This window comes from Lacerta agilis, chromosome 11 (assembly GCF_009819535.1).
Source record: "Lacerta agilis isolate rLacAgi1 chromosome 11, rLacAgi1.pri, whole genome shotgun sequence".
NCBI lineage: Eukaryota > Metazoa > Chordata > Lepidosauria > Squamata > Lacertidae > Lacerta > Lacerta agilis.
In genome coordinates, this window is record NC_046322.1 from 24,974,627 (window position 1) to 24,993,566 (window position 18,940).

An 18,940-nucleotide genomic window follows, 5' to 3' on the forward strand; every position below is an offset into this window, starting at 1 on the left:
TGATATTCCAGCTGAACTATTTAAAATTTTAAAAGATGATGCTGTTAAGGTGCTACACTCAATATGCTAGCAAGTTTGGAAAACTCAGCAGTGGCCAGAGGATTGGAGAAGATCAGTCTACATCCCAATCCTAAAGAAGGGCAGTGCCAAAGAATGCTCCAACTACCGCACAATTGCGCTCATTTCACACGCTAGCAAGGTTATGCTTAAAATTCTACAAGGCAGGCACTAGCAGTATGTGGACCGAGAACTCCCAGAAGTGCAAGCTGGATTTCGAAGGGGCAGAGGAACCAGAGACCAAATTGCGAACATGCGCTGGATTATGGAGAAAGCTAGAGAGTTCCAGAAAAACATCTACTTCTGCTTCATTGACTATGCAAAAGCATTTGACTGTGTCAACCACAGCAAACTATGGCAAGTTCTTAAAGAAATGGGAGTGTCTGATCACCTCATCTGTCTCCTGAGAAATCTCTATGTGGGACAAGAAGCTACAGTTAGAACTGGATAGGGAATAACTGATTGGTTCAAAATTGGGAAAGGAGTACGACAAGGCTGTATATTGTCTCCCTGCTTATTTAACTTATATGCAGAATTCATCATGCGAAAGGCTGGACTGGATGAATCCCAAACCGGAATTAAGATTGCCGAAAGAAATATCAACAACCTCAGATATGCTGATGACACAACCTTGATGGCAGAAAGTGAGGAGGAATTAAAGAACCTTTTAATGAGGGTTAAAGACGAGAGAGCAAAATATGGTCTGAAGCTCAACATCAAAAAAACTGAGATCATGGCCACTGGTCCCATCACCTCCTGGCAAATAGAAGGGGAAGAAATGGAGGCAGTGAGAGATTTTACTTTCTTGGGCTCCATGATCACTGCAGATGGTGACAGCAGTCACGAAATTAAAAGACACCTGCTTCTTGGGAGGAAAGCAATGACAAACCTAGACAGCATCTTAAAAAGCAGAGACATCACCTTGCCGATAAAGGTCCGTATAGTTAAAGCTATGGTTTTCCCAGTAGTGATATATGGAAGTGAGAGCTGGACCATAAAGAAGGCTGATCGCCAAAGAATTGATGCTTTTGAATTATGGTGCTGGAGGAGACTCTTAAGAGTCCCATGGACTGCAAAAGATCAAACCTATGCATTCTTAAGGAAAACAGCCTTGAGTGCTCACTGGAAGGACAGATCCTGAAGCTGAGGCTCTAATACTTTGGCCACCTCATGAGAAGATTTGGGAAAGATGGAGGGCACAAGGAGAACGGGACGACAGTGGACGAGATGGTTGGACAGTGTACTCGAAGCTACCAACATGAATCTGACCAAACTGCGGGAGGCAGTGGAGGATAGGGGTGCCTGGTGTGCTCTGGTCCATGGGGTCACGAAGAGTCGGACACAACTAAACGACTAAACAGCAACAATAGGGTTACTAAAATAAAATTTAAAAATCACAAAAACAACCAGTATCAGAGTAATAGAAGAGCAGCGCATTAATGTACAGCAGTGCAGAAGGAGGAATGATATCAATTCAAACAAAAGCCTAGGTAAATAGGTGCATCTTGATGGTGCCAGTTGCACCTCAGCGGGGAGGTAATCCCCTAACCTGGAGGCCACTACAGAGAAGACTGTCATATGTCACCACCACTCAAACCATTGTGTCTCTCCTCTACTCCCACAGATTTCTCTCCTTCTCCACACAAACACACCACCAGTCATAATGACAGCTGTGGTTCCTGCATTGCAAGGGGTCGGACTAGATTGGGGTTGGGTCTTTTCGAACGCTACAGTTCTATGATCTCACTGGTAGCGTCTTACTAACAGTGTTGCATATGTTTAGCCTAGATGAATAAATAGAAGGAACTGCAAATTCTAATGACACCTAGAGTATAAAAATTCAGACATAGCAAACTCTAGACCAGAGACAATAATCTTAACAGTGATTATGTAGGCATAGGGTGAAAAATCTAGTTCTGCAAACGAAACATGAAAAATAATGCCTCATAATGTGCATTGAACAAAAACGCACTCCTCTATCCACCTAGGATCCATTGCATAAAGAGGGCTGAGAGTTTCCTAAGGTGTTTCAATACATCCTTCTTGCCTTCTTGTAAATATATATATATATATTGCACACCGTTTGTGAATATCAACTTTCCTTCTATCTGCATTTTAAGGAGAGAGCACAGCTTTCATCCAGCATAGTCTTGCCCCAATTTGACAATTTAATGCAATGGACTTGGTTCTTGTCTGCTAGGTGGTTAAATATTTTTGATGATGGGGCTTAATTTTCTGTTTAAATCCAGATTAAGTTGGTTTGGGCGACTGTTATATAAACATATTCCACTCTGGAAGTGATTACTCCAGCCATTTCAAAAGCATGCACAACCTGAGTTAATATTTGAAGCAAGATAGTTAAATGCATTCCCTGGCTGGTCTTCGAGTATGTAGCATCAGGCTGTTCAGTGTCTGCATTCCAAACTTAGATGTGCTTGAGTTTTGAATGCTTCCTAAAACATTTACATGCTAAAGACCTTTCTTCTGGCTTGAATAAAAATTTCCAAGGGCTCATAAATGTTATAATAATTACAAGTTAAACTTTGTATGAAAAGTCAGATTAAGAATTTATTTCCATCTCTGACAAAATCTTGGAGATGGGGTGACAACCTAAGATCTTAATTCCCCACTAAGGCATCAAAACATGAGTCATAAACAGTGCAACAAAATAGATGGCTCCATTACATGAGCAAATAATAAAATAGACCCCATGCATACTGAGCTGAATTCCTTGGAAGAACAGGACATAAGCATAACAAGTTACAATGAGTCATAGGATACCAAGAGTTTATCACAAGCATGCAAGTATTTGGGTCCTTGAGAGTTTGGTAGCCCAAAGAGATGTCTTTACCCTGTCCCCCAACATTAAGAAGAATTATTATACGGCTCACATGCAATTGGCTTGGGTCACTGTTGTGACCAACTGAGGTCCCACAATTTCTGCATATTTTGTCTTTTCCTTAGTCCAGACATGGCGAACCAGCAGCCCTCCAGATGCTGTTAGATTCCAAATTTCCTCAGCCCCTGCTCAGGGGCTGGTGGGAGTCATAGTCCAACAACATATGGAGGGCTACAAGTTCTCCATTCCAATTTTAACCCTCCTGTGGCTAGTTGCCTGAGCAGCAACCTATGGATGATACCAGAAGGACATACCTTCCAACTTTTTCCAACACAAAACTGGGATGCACATCTTCCAGGACACTATCGGGTGAGTTACTTGACCTGCACCTCACACTTGCCCCAAAAAGTGCTTTTGGGGGCCAGATCTCATGCGGCCCTGAAAAAGTGCTTTTTCGGGACAAGAGCACAGCGTGAAAGAGTGCAAGGTCACGGCACACAAAATGTCTGCCAAGATCTTGCACAAGAAAACAGGATGTCCCAGGCCCAGTTTGACCCCCCCCCATGGGACCTTGTAAGTTACCTCTTTGGCCCTTTTATCGGCTCATGTGAGACCAACATGGATAGCTGGCCCTGATGAATACTTGAGGTTCCTGACCCCTATGGTTGTAATTCATGGGCAGTCATTTAATTTTATCCTGATTCTAATTTTTAATCAATTGTTTGATTGTATTATAATGTATTTGATATTTGATGTTAGCCGCCCTGAGCCCAGTCTTGGCCTGGGAGGGCGGGGTATAAATAAAAAATTAGTTACTTACTTACTTAATTACTTACTTACTTTTTCTGGGGTCCTTGGAAGGTTGGAGCTGGGGCCTAAATATTCTGTTCAACTGGATTATGCCGTAGCATTATCTAAATATGAGGATAATGGTGCTGACCTTCCTCATAGAGTGGTTGTAAGGATTGCTGGAATGATATATGGAAATCCCAATGCACTCTCAAAAGGCCCTATGTAATTGCTAATTGCCGACAAAGGTCCGTATAGTTAAAGCCATGGTTTTCCCAGTAGTGATGTATGGAAGTGAGAGCTGGACCATAAAGAAGGCTGATCGCTGAAGAATTGATGCTTTTGAATTATAGTGCTGGAGGAGACTCTTGAGAGTCCCATGGACTGCAAAAAGATCAAACATATCCATCCTTAAAGAAATCAGCCCTGAGTGCTCACTGGAAGGGCAGAACCTGAAGTTGAGGCTCCAGTACTTTGGCCACCTCATGAGAAGAGAAGACTCCCTGGAAAAGACCCTGATGTTGGGAAAGATTGAGGGCACAAGGAGAAGGGGACGACAGAGGATGAGATGGTTGGACAGTGTTCTCAAAGTGACTGGCATGAGTTTGGCCAAACTACGGGAGGCAGTGGAGGATAGGGGTGCCTGGCGTGCTCTGGTCCATGGGGTAATGAAGAGTCGGACACGACTGAACAACAACAACAACAACAACAACAATTGCTAATAACTTGGGCCAGATTCAAGTGAGTATGTGCACTAGAGGGAGCCAGCACATTGAGTCCCACTAGTCTAGTGCAATGTGTCTTTCCCACATCTTCTCCCTTGCCCTTCACAAATTGGTTGCGGGGCGGGGGGGGGGGAGCGGGTCTGAAGAACCACCAGAACAGCATGCAGTGGGCAAGCAGATGGAACAATCAGAATGCAGGGCTCCCTTTTGCCCTTGAGCTACCTTAAAGCTACAGTTACAAGTAGGTAGCCGTGTTGGTCTGCCATAGTCAAAACAAACAAACAAACAAATGCTATTGGAAGGAATTTTTTAATTAATATTTTGTTTTGCTTAAAGCTACACTTCACCATAGCAAGAGATCTGTAATAGTGAACAAACTGTCCCTTGGGTACCTTGACCTCACATTTTATCATTAAGGAAAACTTCATCGTCCAAGGTTCCTTGGAACATGGTTTTTGCAACATGCTTATCTGTAGAACAGGGTTGACTCTGATTTCTGTATTTTAGCCCAGCTCTGAAGGCCATTTTTCCAGTCTAGGCAATTGGTGTTTCTCAGAGAGTATAGAGCAAGAGGCAAAGCTAGGTATAAATCAAACTGCTCTGTCAGTAATTTTTCTACAAAGTTACATTTCCATGTGCACACATTAGTGATTGATGAAACTGATTAATACACTTTATTTGAATTTCATCATGGATAAAAATCTAACCATTATTTACTAGTATAATTAAGCTTTTCTCTCCCCCCCCCCTTCCCTTCTTTCCTATAGACTAAACATAGCCGGTTCCTTCATCCTTGCCTCATAAGTCTGGCATTCAATTTTTTTTTTTTTGCCTTCTTAGTTGCTTTCTGAACATTTTTCCAGCTTGTCAATCATCCACTAAAAGCACTATTCCTAAAGCCTGGACTTGCTGATAAGTCAGAACAGTCTAACTACTTCATTCATATTTATTATTATGTTGCTCTGTCCAGGCATGATTTTCATTATTATTTGGTTGATTTAAAATATTTTTATACTACCCTTCATCATATCAGATGTCTGGGTTATGTACAGCATAAAACAAATAAAAACATGTGTTAAAACAAGAAAACAGCAAGTAAGACTAACTCTTGCACAGTTTTTAATCTGTGACATTTTTATGTATTTTAATATTTGTTGGAAGCCGCCCAGAGTGGCTTGGGGGACCTAGCCAGATGGGAGGAGTACAAATATAATAATAATAATAATAATAATAATAATAATAATAATAATAATAATAATAATAATATGCCTCAGTTAAATAAAAATGTTTTTTTCTGACACCTAAATAATAGCAGGCATTCTGTTTGGAGAGGTCATTCAATAACTCAGACACCACTGGCAAGGAAGTCCTTTTAGATCAGTAGTCTTCAGCCTTTTCAGACTTGGGACCTACCTTTAACCCAAACATGTGTTTGGGGACACTTAAAAAAATATATTTTAAAAATTGTCATGTCTTTTTATGGTGGTTGGGCTCCGGTTGTGTCTCATGTTAGATCAGGCTGCAGCCCATGCATCTCAACCCATTTGCTGGAGACCAATGTTGAGATGATTTTTCTATCTCTGATGGAAGAGGTACATGGAGAGAAGGGCCTCAGAAGAAAATCTTGAAGAACAGGCAGAGTGAAATAGGAGTAGGTACTCCTTCCAACAGAGGTTCAACCTAGGGGTTCCCTCTACATCACCTTATATAAAAGATTGATAAAATGGCAATAACAATAATCTATAGACAGGAAAACATGCAGTGTTTTATCTGCAGAATAACCAGTGTTACATTTTTTAAAAGGCCAAATAGATGATGATTTCCCAAGTCCACCTAATGCATTCATATCTGAAGTGGGATTTGAACCCAGGTCTTCATGTCCAAATACATTTTATCAAAGAGCTCAAACTGGATTTGAACACAATTATTGTACAGTACATCATACCATTTACTGAAAGTTATTCTGATAAATCATAAGTAGCTGATAAGCTTCACTAGTGTAGTCATTTTTTCTAATTAACTCTCCCCTTGCATATTCTGAACTCAGGTTGATTAAAAGTATGCATTAAGCAACTTTCTTAATCACATTTGTGCACAGTGGTCAAAGCCTTGATCGATTAATTCCTGTCCCAGGGAGGGAGGGGGTGTTGCATAATGTCCAGTAGCTTCTTCTGCCAGAGTTGTAATTTTTACTGTTGAGAAGTTTCATGTTTCAGAAGAAATGACATTTCTCTTACATATTTTTTAGTGTGTGTTTGTTTGAGCCAGGCATCTGACCATTTGGGTTCAGCAGCTTGTCTCTTAGCACATGCAAAGATGAAGCCCCATTGAGATAATCTAGAGATGTGTAGCAGTTTGTGAACAAACTAGAAATCTTAATGCTTTTGAAGTAATCATGAAAGACTTATTGGCTTTATACCTCAAGATGAACTTCCTAGCTGTGTGCAGAAATGGTCAAAGTGGGGTTGTGGGGAAATATGCAGTTATCCTTGTTGTTGTTTTACATAGGCACCTGCACCTGCATATTTCAGAATGTGAATTGTGCAGACCTAGAATGAGGAATCCATGGTGTGCTGGATGTTGCCGAACTACAGCTCCCATCATTGCTAGCCATTAAGTCATGCTGGTTGGGGCTGATGAGAGTTGAAGACCAACAGCATGTGGAGGGCCAGAGGCTCCCCCACCCTCCAGGTGTCGACTGCACAGCCCATGCCATAGCTGATAGGATAGTTCCTATCAGCCATATTACCCCATAGAGGACTTCCACTTAATGGGTCACTGCCATGGTGCTTCCAGTCCCCACTGAGTGGCTAGAAAATACCTCTAGGAGAAAAAAATTACCAAGTATTTCTCCTGTTTCTTCCATGGGGAGTAGATGGGGCTGGGGAAAAAATGCAGTGCTTGTCAGATTGCACCCTCAAGTGTTTGAGCTCTTGTCAGGTACACCATGCCTTTGTGCCAGGTCACTTCTGTGATGCCCAAGAAATTTGACTCAATCCCTATGGGTTATGTATGTGTTCTCTAAGGAATCCTTTGGGAAATAATTTCAAACGTTAGGCCCCAGCATCACATATGTAGGCACCTCCAAGCCCAGACATCTAGGATTTTTCCAGCCCAGACATAAAAGCTAGAGTCGACCACTAGATAAAAATTTGATTGAAGGACTTGGTCTTTCTTCATAACTGTCTGTTTGACAAGAGGCTTTCAATCATTCCTCTGTTATACTTCTGGTACCATTTACCAGTAGGTTTCCCTCCCAGCTACTCTGATCCTCAGTGTGCTTACCTACTGTGTAAACGTGCTCTGAGGTCAGCGGAATATCTTAAGAATGTGAGCCACAACTAGGATTGTAGACTAATTGAATTATTGATCTGATCTAGTAAGGAGGTTCCTGTATCTTATAAGACCCGCTTTGTAACATTGTGTACATCATTGTGCTGTCTGGGATGACATCTGGCCTTCACATTATCATGTCTCCTATCCGTTTGCAGTACTGGTATGTTCTCTTTTTGAAACACTTGGTCAATCTTCTTTTATCAAAACATTTGAAGTATGTTTCTTCAGCAGTTTTGGGAAATGTTTTAAATACAGTGTATGTGTGAACTGTTCCTGTAAACAATAGAACAAAGGCATCATGTCTGTGCCTTGCACAGTGGAAATACTGGAAGCATAAATCATAACGGTTTTATATGTCTGTGTTTCTGATGCTATTGCAAAACCCAGTCGGCATTTTTTTGTTTTTGTTTTCCCCCCAAGTAGCAGTATGTCAGTGCTGTGAGTTCTGGTAGCTTGGCTTTTCATAGACACATTAATATCCCACTAGACAAGTCGTTCAGAATGTTTTAAGAGCAAAATGACCACATTGGGCCTCTTAAAAGACTGGGGGTGGGGGAGAGATAAATATGTGGAGGCTCCTTTACAAAGCAAATAAGTTATCAACCTGATTTCTGCTTGGAGATGATGGGGGTGGGTGTTCTTGTGACCGGGTGTAACAATGAAGCAGTGTGCATAGATGCAAGTGTTTACATCAGAACAGGCATGCACAAGCAGCACGACGCAGGCTGCACTCTGATGCTTGCTCCTCAGCCCAACTCAGCAGAACACGGCAAGAGCATCACAACATTATTTAAAAGGGAAGGGCCATAGCTTAGTGGTAGAGCATCTGCTTTGCATACAGAAGGTCCCAGGTTCAATCCCCGGAATCTCCAGGTAGGGCTGGGAAAGCCTGTAACACTGGAATGCCACTGCCAATTATTGTAGATGATACTAGGTTGGGTGGACCAAAGGTCTGGCTCAGCATAAACCAGCTTTATTCATTCCTGTAATTCTGTTGCTCCTTCACATCCCTTTCAGAAAGGGATGGTGCTGTTGCTGTGTAGTAAGAGAGTGGGAGTGGTTCTCAAAGGGTGTGGCATGCCACGCTGGTGTGGCAGGGGAGGATGGCAAGTGTGGCAGAAAGATTCAAGGACAATCAAAAAAACATTTAAACATTTCAGGAGTATAGTATAGTATAGTATAGTATAGTATAGTATAGTATAGTATAGTAATACAGGTGAAACTCAAAAAATTAGAATATTGTGGAAAAGTCAATTTATGTAAGCAGTTGTTTTCATTAGCTACTGGAGTTTAATATACGAGATAGACTCATGACATGCAAAGCAAGATATGTCAAGCCTTTATTTGTTATAATTGTGATGATTATGGCGTACAGCTGATGAGAACCCCAAATTAACTATCTCAACTTTGGGGTTTTCATCAGCTGTACACCATAATCATCACAATTATAACAAATAAAGGCTTGACATATCTCGCTTTGCATGTCATGAGTCTATCTCATATATTAGTTTCATCTTTTAAGTTGAATTACTGAAAGAAATTAACCTTTCCACGATATTCTAATTTTTTGAGTTTCACCTGTATATATATATAGGATATGCAACCAGAAACAATATCCACAACTCTCTTAAAGAGCATTGGCTATTCTTCTGTAGGTCTCCACAACATATTGTTGTGAACAGGGATTTTCAACTCTGATAAATAAGAAAGAAAACAGAAAGGCTTCTTTGTGTTAATAAAGAGATGAGAGGTTTTTTGTCTCAAATAAGACCTAATATAAATGAGATTACCCAGCAACAACAAGCTCACGCCTCTCATTGAGTTTGTATATATAATTAAGGTACGTATGCAAGATGCTCATTTATAATTAAATTATGGGAATGACTCATGTTCTTACGTAGTTGCATTGTGTTATACTGTCTGGATGTTCCATAAAGTAGTTGTGTTCTATGCAATAAATCAAGTACTGCTAGGAGTTTTTTCTTTTTGTTTTCCAGTGTATTTCTTATCAATTAAAAATTTGGTATGGCACAAGCAATCCCCCCCCCCCTGAAATTGTGGCCAAGAGGAAAAAGAACCACTGTAGTAAGAGCACATATTCTGCTGCCAGGTCTGGCCCATTCCTTTGCTCTGGTCAGACACAGAATTAAGGTCAGTTACTGTACCAGAAATGAGCCTTGTAATCGTTTACCTGTATCTATGGGGTTTCACTGTAAGTACATTCCATTCTATTCTAATTGACCAAGCTAGTTCATTAAATTGCAAAGTGGTCACTGTATCATGCAAATTACAAGTCGGGCTCTCCAAAATGCATCTAACCCCCCATCCCTCTTATAGAAATGTAATCTTCAAAGCTTTAGTCACCTCTCAAAGTGGCCCTTCCTGTCAAGAAAGGCTTTGATCAACTTAATTGGTAGTTCTGTTCCCCTGTAGTAGAGGCTGACGAAGGACTTCTGTGAATTCCACTGGCCACACCTTCCTGGTTAAGATGTTCATTTGTTCTTTGTAGACAGACTATGTATGTGTTACTTTTAGTTTCCTATAGAGACTAACCTACTAGAATTAAACATAAAGATCCCATAATAATGAGAGCAGATTTGAAAGTAGGAACACTACACTTTGGCCCTTATATGCAGAATTGTGTGTGTGTGTGTGTGTGTGTGTGTGTGTGTGTGTGTGTGTGTGTTACTGGAAACCCAGCCAGATGGGTGGTGTATGAATAATAAGATTATTATTATTAACTTGGGATCCCTGGCCAAACAGGAAGAAGGCAGGGAAGTGTAACCACTGAACTTGTTTTCAGTGTTTCAGAGGCTTGAAATGTTTGCTCAAAGTCCAAACAGTTTTGGCTCAAAGGGAATAAGTGACCAAGTGGTCACTAGTTAACTGGGCAATGTAAGGGTGCAAAATACCTGGTTGTTTTGTTGAGCCTCATGTTAAGCTTGGTTGGCAACTTTTGTTGATTCGCTTTCCCTCTCACATTAACACTCTAAGGGTGATCCTCTGGTGCTCTTCAGGGAAGGTCAGCTGGCAATCCTTGCTTTCTGGTGCTGGCTTGTGTGAGACACTTTTTTAAGGATGCGGAAACCTTCCAGGCAAGCTTCAATTTCCCCACACTCAGCTTACATGTTGACTCCTGGCTGGGCTTCCATTTTTAACTTACATAACTCCTACTTTATAACAGCTGCACTAGTTGCCAGTTCATTTCCGGGCCCACCGAGTTCAAGGTGTTCGCATTAGTGTTCAAAGTTTTAAGCGTTTTAGGCACAGATTTGTGAAATATTTCCTCCTTCCCAGTGGCAGCCCTAAGCTGTGGAATTCCCTTCCCACAGAGGGGTATCTGGCATCTTCATTGTATAGTTTTTAGCATATGCTGAAGATGTGTCTCTTTACCTGGGCCTTTGACACCTGAAATAGACAGACAGACAGACAGACATTAGGGCCCACCCTATTTTTCCAGTGGTGAATTTTTAAATTTAAAACTTACTGTAATTCTGCATTTTTTTACATTGTGACAGGTAAGAAATCTATTAAAATAACAACAGTGGCACGAGTGCTCTAGAACCTAGCTAAACAAACCACCAAACAAGAACCAGTGGTGAGTTGTTAGTTCTTCCTTCCAGCAATGAAATCTTGCATCTCCTTTGATGTCGTCTACCAGGTGACAATGAAGAGGTTGTTCTGTCTAGAGGCTGTGATACCTGCTACCTCCCTTTTAGTATACAATGCAGTATTTGAGTACATTTGTAAATCAGGAATGTATTTATCCACTTCCATTGCTTCAGAGTTAAGGAGATTTGTTACCTTGTGGGGGGACCTCATTTAGACCCTGAGAGAGTGTTTATGCATTCTCTCCAGTAATTAGTTTTATTGTTTGGAATTTAGAGACAGTACATCTATCTTTCTTCCATTGCATCTACTAATTAGCCGTTTTATCACAGTTTTGGTTTTGTACCAAAGTCTCCCTCTCTTGTGATTGATTAAATACTCCCACTAGGCTTTTAAAGTACACTTTAAGATTTGCAGGGCTTGCACTTGGAGATTACAGTTGCAATCCACCAAGTACTGTCATTGCAGAGCTTTCTTTAATTTTGCTGAGGCTTTTACAGGAGGTACGCTTTAGGAGGTCAAATGAAATGCAAAGGAGGGTGTGGTGTGCACTGGCAGTAGATGTGCGATATTAGGTTGATGAATTGTAGCCTAGTGCTTTCTGGGCCCGATCCTATGAGCTCTCCGCTAAGTGGCAAGCAAGGATCACGATTTCAACATTTCAGTCAAAACATCCAGCAGGAAAGCCAACAACTTGAATTCCTCTCCTATATGAAGCAGCTGTGCTTTGAAGCACCCAAGTAACAGCAATCTCATTCAGTGTAGTTTTTAGTTTACTCCTAACCTACTAATTTATTCAGCAGAAACAAATCATAGTTGTTTTTCTAATGTGCACAAAATAGGCTAATCGGATAGAAGCAAAGGAGGCAATTTTGACTAACCTTTAACTGCTAATTCATAGTGGTTCTCTTTCACTCCTGATGTTGCTAACTTTCTGCATGGTGCAGAGCTGGGCACATCTGAACCAATTTCAGTGGGTTTAGACATGTCTAACATAGCTTAGGATCAGAAATATTCCCATTTTTATTTTCTGTTTGGTCATTTCCTTTCTGTCTCTCTTCCCCTTTCCATTCTTTATACTTCTTCTGCAATTTATTTGTCTTCTTGGTCTCCTCTGTTTCTCATCTGTCTCTCCTCTTCCTGTGCCACCCACTACTCTGCTGGAAATGAAAAGAGTGCCAGTGAGTTCATTCTTCCAGAACAGCTAACACTTCTTTTCCTGGGGAAGGAGACCTTTGTTGCTTTGATCGGTGGATTCACTCATCTGTTTTGTCTGCCTGCCTGCTTTGTGCACTGCAGTTCTAGGGCAAATGGGGGAGAGGTGTTGCAACATTTTCTCTCGTGTCGTTTTTTGCGGTCCTGACTTTTCAAATACAGTGATTCACAGCCTTTTCTGGAATGTTCTGAGGTTTAAAGGCATACTTTTCCTGCTTTTATTGCCCCTTTTGAGATGGCAGATTGAGAGCACTATAAAGCAAAGAGCACATTTCTGTTGCTCCTTCACACATGCCACAATGCTCAAACACAATGACTTGGTCAAGGGATGGCAAGCGCATGAAGCAACCTTCCCCAGCTTGGTGTCCTGCAGAAGTTTTGGACTGACATTTCCCATCATTCCTGCCCATTGGCCATACTGAGTGGGGCTGCTGGGATTTGTAGTTCAAAACATCTGAAGAGCGCCAGGCTGGGAAAGGCTGGTCTGAAGTTCCCTCCTCTGACCAGTTAGCCCTGCTAGTGCGGCAGGAAGGAACGTTGCCTGGTTCACAAGGCTTCCGATTAGATCCCCATGGCACCTGGCACACTGCAACACACATGCAGCAGATATGCCAACCAGCTTTAAATTAATCCAGGTTTTTAAAACTGTCTTGGGCATAGGAAACAGACACACTTCAATTTATATATTGTTTGTAATAAGTTCCCTTCCTAGACTTAGGGTTCTTGATAGCCACCCTTTGCAAGCTGGGAAACAGATTTCTCTGAAATCGTGGGGACTTGGTTCCAAGATGTGTAGAATCGGGGTGTAATGTTCGGAGTTTTTAATGAAAGTAACGCATTACTTAACAATAGACATTGTAGAGATGGAACATTAGCAGAGAAACAAATAAAGGTCTCTGTGACATAGTTAAGCTCTACCTTACAAATAAAGCTTTGAAAGTCAAAGCTTGGAAATTCTTTTAATGTATTTTTGGAAGTCACTGCAACAGCTGTCAGAAAGTTTAAAAAGCCAGCTGTTTCCTCTTTCAGCTATACTGAAAGGGTGAACCCGACATACCATATAAAATACAGTGGTGATTATTTACAATAGTCATGTCTTTGGTGTGCTTTGCAATATGATTAATCATTCTAAACTAATTTGATTTTAAATATGGAAGTGATTTGTAGGTTTTCTTCACTATCTCTTCGGCCTATGATGTTTATCCTGGCATTGTACAAGGGGCATATTTCTAACCAGCATTTGCTTTGTGCATGCATCCGTTTGTTAAGGCAACACTTGCGGTTGTGCCTTCAACTTCAATATACTTTGGGGACATACAAAATACAATGGTCAAAACTTTTGTTCTTCAGTTGTAGACAACCTTTGCAGTTTCATTAGAGCAATCTGTTGGCTAAGGTTCTGCCTCCTCCTGGCAATATGATTGTGTTAGCACCCGTTTCTCTCAAATGCTCAGGCTAGCTTGTCTTGGTGACTGGAAACAGGGTTCTTCTGAAATTTCAGGGCTTTGTTGATGTCTTTTCTAAAATATTTCAAAATTAGAGGATGGAGGGCATCTAATTAATGCCCCTTAAAAAGGTCAGGTCTTCTGCAAGGCCTCGGATATGCAAGACTGCACTGGATTCTGTGCTGTCATCCATGTGTGCTTAATGTTCCGCCAGAGCACGGAAGAGCATTAGCAAGAGAGTACAGGGTGAGGTCATGAATATTCTGAGGGTGACCAGAGCCCAAAGCATTTGGTAGTTATATCCATCACCGATTTCCTCTGAAGCCTTCAGCAACCAGTCTCTATATACTTGAGAGTATAAAGGAAGGGATAGTCTACAACAGTCATTCTCAAAGTATAAGGCAGAATTGGTTACAAAATTAACTGACAACCATTAAGGTATGTATGTATAACTCATCCTGTCTGCTCTCATTCCTCTGTGTTTTGGATAGTAAGTTGAGAACCATCCACCTCCACCTACAGTCAATGTAAACAGCATGGGGTTTCCCCACTTAGGCTGATTACCATGAACCACTGGAACAAATTGTTGCTTTGCTTCCCTGTTATGTCTGCTCCCTCCCATTGTCTGCTCCTTCTGCCTCTGTGATTCTGATCTTTCTTTCTGTCAGGTAAACTACCTGTTTCAGTTCTCCTTCATTTAAGCATTTGGAGCAGGCATCCCCAAACTCAGCCCTCCAGGTGTTTTGGGACTACAACTCCCATCCTCCCTAGCTAACAGGACCAGTGGTCAGGAATGATGGGAATGGTAGTCCCAAAACATCTGGAGGGCAGAGTTTGGGGGTGCCTGATTTGGAGCTTATTTCAATGGTCTATCTACCCAAAATGGTTGAGCGCTATCTTAAGACCACATGTGGCCACACAGAACCTCTCAAGTCTTGAGACTGATATAAGGGGCGCTGCTCCCTGACCTGTCATTAGCAACTATCCAATTGGTATTTGCAAAGAGCATAGCCTTTTCACTGGTGGCACCTAGGAAGGTCTGCAAACCTACTTTTCAGTGGGTGGTGAAAACATTTTTTTAATTATTCAGAAAGGCTTTTATGACTGTTTTTATTTTAAATAGTCCATTTAAAAAACTTAGTCTAATGATGGCATCTTATCTTCCCCCATGTGGTCACAGAGAATTAAATCAGTATTAGAAGCCTGCTTTCATTCCAAACTAATCTTTGGTGTATTAGATCAGTTTAATTTAAGGCAAGAATCCCAAAACATGAAGCCCAGGCATCTGCTGCAGAAGGTATGTACATTTCCATCTCTCTAGCCCCTGGATTTGTTGAAGAGGCCCCTGGATTAGGTTAGGAGGCAGAATGTGGAACCTTTCCCCATACAGTGGTACCTCGGGTTACATACGCTTCAGGTTACATACTCCGCTAACCCAGAAATAACGCTTCAGGTTAAGAACTTTGCTTCAGGATAAGAACAGAAATCGTGCTCTGGCGGTGCAGCGGCCCTGGAACGTCCCATTAGCTAAAGTGGTGCTTCAGGTTAAGAACAGTTTCAGGTTAAGAACAGACCTCCGGAACGAATTAAGTACGTAACCAGAGGTACCACTGTATTATAACCAAAGGGGAGAGAGGTAGCCAAGTCCTCCCTCAGTTAAATAATTTTGTTTCTTGCGACATTGCACCCCCTGGGACCAGAGGTGTATTTGACAACCGGTGTTTTTGTTATGTAATAGCTACGCTAGACCAAACACAGTGTTTGAAAAGAAATAGTGCTGAATGCTGTATGTGATTGATGAAACAAATGCTTAGGATACTGGTGTGTTTGTTCATTCATTTATTTGTTTAACTTACCAGTTTTTACAGCATCAAAGTATCTTTAAGTTACAAGTTAAAAATGCAAAGTTGCCATAAAATAGCTAGAAGCAATAAATCAACACATAGTACTAAAGTTGTTCATCCTCCAACAATCAATATTTTAAAATATCAGGGCATTATATACTGGAAACAACTCTATAACAAGTCTGGGTATGTATTCTCATAGGAGATTGTAACTTTTCAGCATGCTTTCAGTTCACTACAATTAGTGATTTATGGAGGCACACGGCGCAGGAATTTGTGCTGGGAATCACAACTAGTCTGTTGCTCAAATCCCTTCCCGCTCCCTCCTTTCAAGAAGGATGAAAGAAAAACAGATGGAACTATTTTTGTAATCATTTGTAGTGTACTTTTGCTTTCAGATAAAACAAGGCATGTGATCACAGAGCTGTGTATATGTTAATTGTTCCATTACCTGTTGCGTGTTCTTCCTTATTGCCTTATTTACTAACACACAGCTGCTTGGGAGAAAGTCTTGTTGCTCAAAGTAGGACTTTCTGCTGACTGCAAAGCTCTGAAGATGTCTTTGAAAATTACATTTAAATGCATAGGCTTTTTTCCTGCCTAAGAAAAGGTGCTCAGGGTGGCTTACAACAGAATACTAAAAGCATAAAAAGTCATTAATAGTCATTAGAAAATCTTATAGGGGCAGCAGGTGAGTAGACTACAAAAGTTAAAGCAACAAAAATCAGGAAAGGGAATGTGTATTTGGATGTTTCACCTATTATTGTAGTTGATTGTTTCATTATTCTTGGTTAAGAATGCAGGAGAAAGCAGTGCTATCCAATAGGCCTGGGCAATGTATCGATGGGGGGCAGACCGCGATGGCGGCTTCACGCAGCACTATATTGCAGGTGAAACTGCCACCGCTTGACTCCCTCCAGTGGGCTCTGGTAGCAGAGAGATTCAAGAGTGGCAGCAGTTCCATCAACAATATACCGCTGAGTGAAGCTGCCATCCCATTCTGCCCTCATACTGGCACAGAGGGAGAAACAAGCTGCATCGGCAAGGCACCAGTACAGCTTGTTCCTCCCTCCTCTTTTTTAAACTGCTTGGCTGAGGAGTGTGCCACTGCCCTCGTCTCAGCCAAGCAGTGTTATGGGGCCTCCATCCCACCACTGGCTCGCATCAGCCAGAGAAGCATCAGCGCTCCCTCAGTTGGGGGCAAGAGGCTTCACACACACCCTTCCCCTGAGCAGCCCTGATGCTTCTCCTACTTGTGTGCAAGCCTCAGCGATTTCACCCCAGCATCTCGCAGCGCTGTGGCAGGAAGCAGGGTTTTGAACATCATGATTTATCGCCAGATCATGATGTTTGCCCGGCGATACATTGCAATATTGAAAACCAGACATCGCCCAGCCCTTCTTGTTCAGCACCACAAATTATTTCTGTTTTGTGTCATATTATTTCTGTGTCATATTATTTCTGTTTTGTGTCAAATTATTTCTGTTTTGTGTCATATTCTAATGAAGCCTTCTCCAAGCTGGTGCCGTCTAGGTTATGTGTTCTGGACTACAATTCCCATTAGCCCCCCAGAGCTGTCACTCAACTTCTTGTCCACTAGAAGAGTCCAAACCCTGGAAGGGCTAATGTACTGACTGGGGTGATAGGAGTTGTAGTTTGGGGAAAAGGCTGGTCTAGTTGACATCAGTCGGCTTGTAAAATTCTAGTCCTAAGGATCCACAGGATTTAAATTTTATTTTATAAATTTTATTTATTTCAAGCATTTGTACCCTGCTTTTCCACAGTCTTCCAAACAAACAAAAAGCACAGTGGGGAAACACTAAAGCGCTAAGCAAAACTGTTTTTTTATTTACCAGTCCAGCTGTTGAAAAGCAACGGAGCGGGGGGGAAGGGCTCTCCAAGAAGGTAGAAATAAAGTGAGTTTTTCATATGAAGCTTACAGCTTCAGTGAAAATTATTACTCCTCAAGGCATTAAGTAAAGCTGCATTCAGTTCAACATGTGATGTGGGTCTTTGATTTCTCAATAGGTGTGAGGGGAACCCTACCATTCTTAAATCTGTCATTAGCAAGAAAGTGGAAGGGGAGGAGTATCCTCTTTAATGGGGTAACAGAATGGAACATTCTGCTCAACATGTGAGTTTCACCTACTAACAAGTGAGTTTGTTAGTACCTACTAACAACATGTGAGTTTCACCTACTAAACTTCCCCTGGGGCACAAAAAATAATTGAATTGAGTATCTCTGAGGCAACATCTCTGCTAATGCTTATTATTATCTTTTTCACTGCTAGGAATGTGTTTTTTCCAAGCCCACTTATTTGTAAAATTGTGTTGTTTTTAACAGTTTCATTATATCTAAGGTAAAAATGTGCAAATTGTTTACTGCTTCTTCTTATAAGATTTTTCCTATGTTTGTTTATTTTCCCATCAAAAAGCAGGTTACAAAACATTTAAGTTTAGCCTGGCCAACAAAATGAGTGCTTATCTTTTTTCTTAACAGGATGTCACACGTGCTCCATTTTGAAGATAAAACCAGAAAGGTGAAAGATGCAAGTGTGCAAGATGAAGATACTTTTGAAATTTATGATCCTCGGAACCCAGTTAATAAGAGACGAAGGGAAGAAAGCAAAAAGATTCTGAGAGAGAAAAAGGCAAGGAGATGAAATGAATGTAAAGTTTGCCAGAGCCAGCTTGGAAAATGACTGCACAAATGTTCTGGCTCTGTAGTAGCTGGTGTCCCAAAATATATCACTTACAAGGTGTGAAAAGGAATCTGGTGTCTAATTTGGAAACAGTGCTATCTGCTTTGTTTTGTGAATTCTGATGGGGGAAAAGCTTCCTGAAATCATTCTTAGCAATTATTGTGAATAAATTAATTCCTTTTCCGTTCTCAGTTTCTGTTTATGTAGTTGCATTCTTAAAGTAGAGGGTTCTGCATTTGCTATCTCTCTAGAATACCAAAAAGCATCTTTTTGGAATATGGAACAAAAGGTTTTGCCAGTACTAAATGGGGATAATGTTGTTATCGCTCCCTCTAATAGCAAACTCAGGTGGTGAGTGCCAACAGAATCAGAGCCAAAA

The 18,940-nt window shown here is 41.2% G+C and overlaps 1 protein-coding gene across 1 annotated transcript in view; it reads left to right on the plus strand.

The window, feature by feature from the left end:
• Positions 1-18,685, plus strand: part of CWC27 (CWC27 spliceosome associated cyclophilin) — a 109,879-nt gene extending 91,194 nt beyond the window's left edge. The window contains exon 15 of the mRNA XM_033164839.1: positions 18,360-18,685. Coding sequence (XP_033020730.1) covers positions 18,360-18,522 — 163 coding nt within the window. The 3' untranslated portion in view covers positions 18,523-18,685. The remainder of the gene's footprint in view (positions 1-18,359) is intronic.
• Positions 18,686-18,940: the final 255 nt, after the last annotated feature.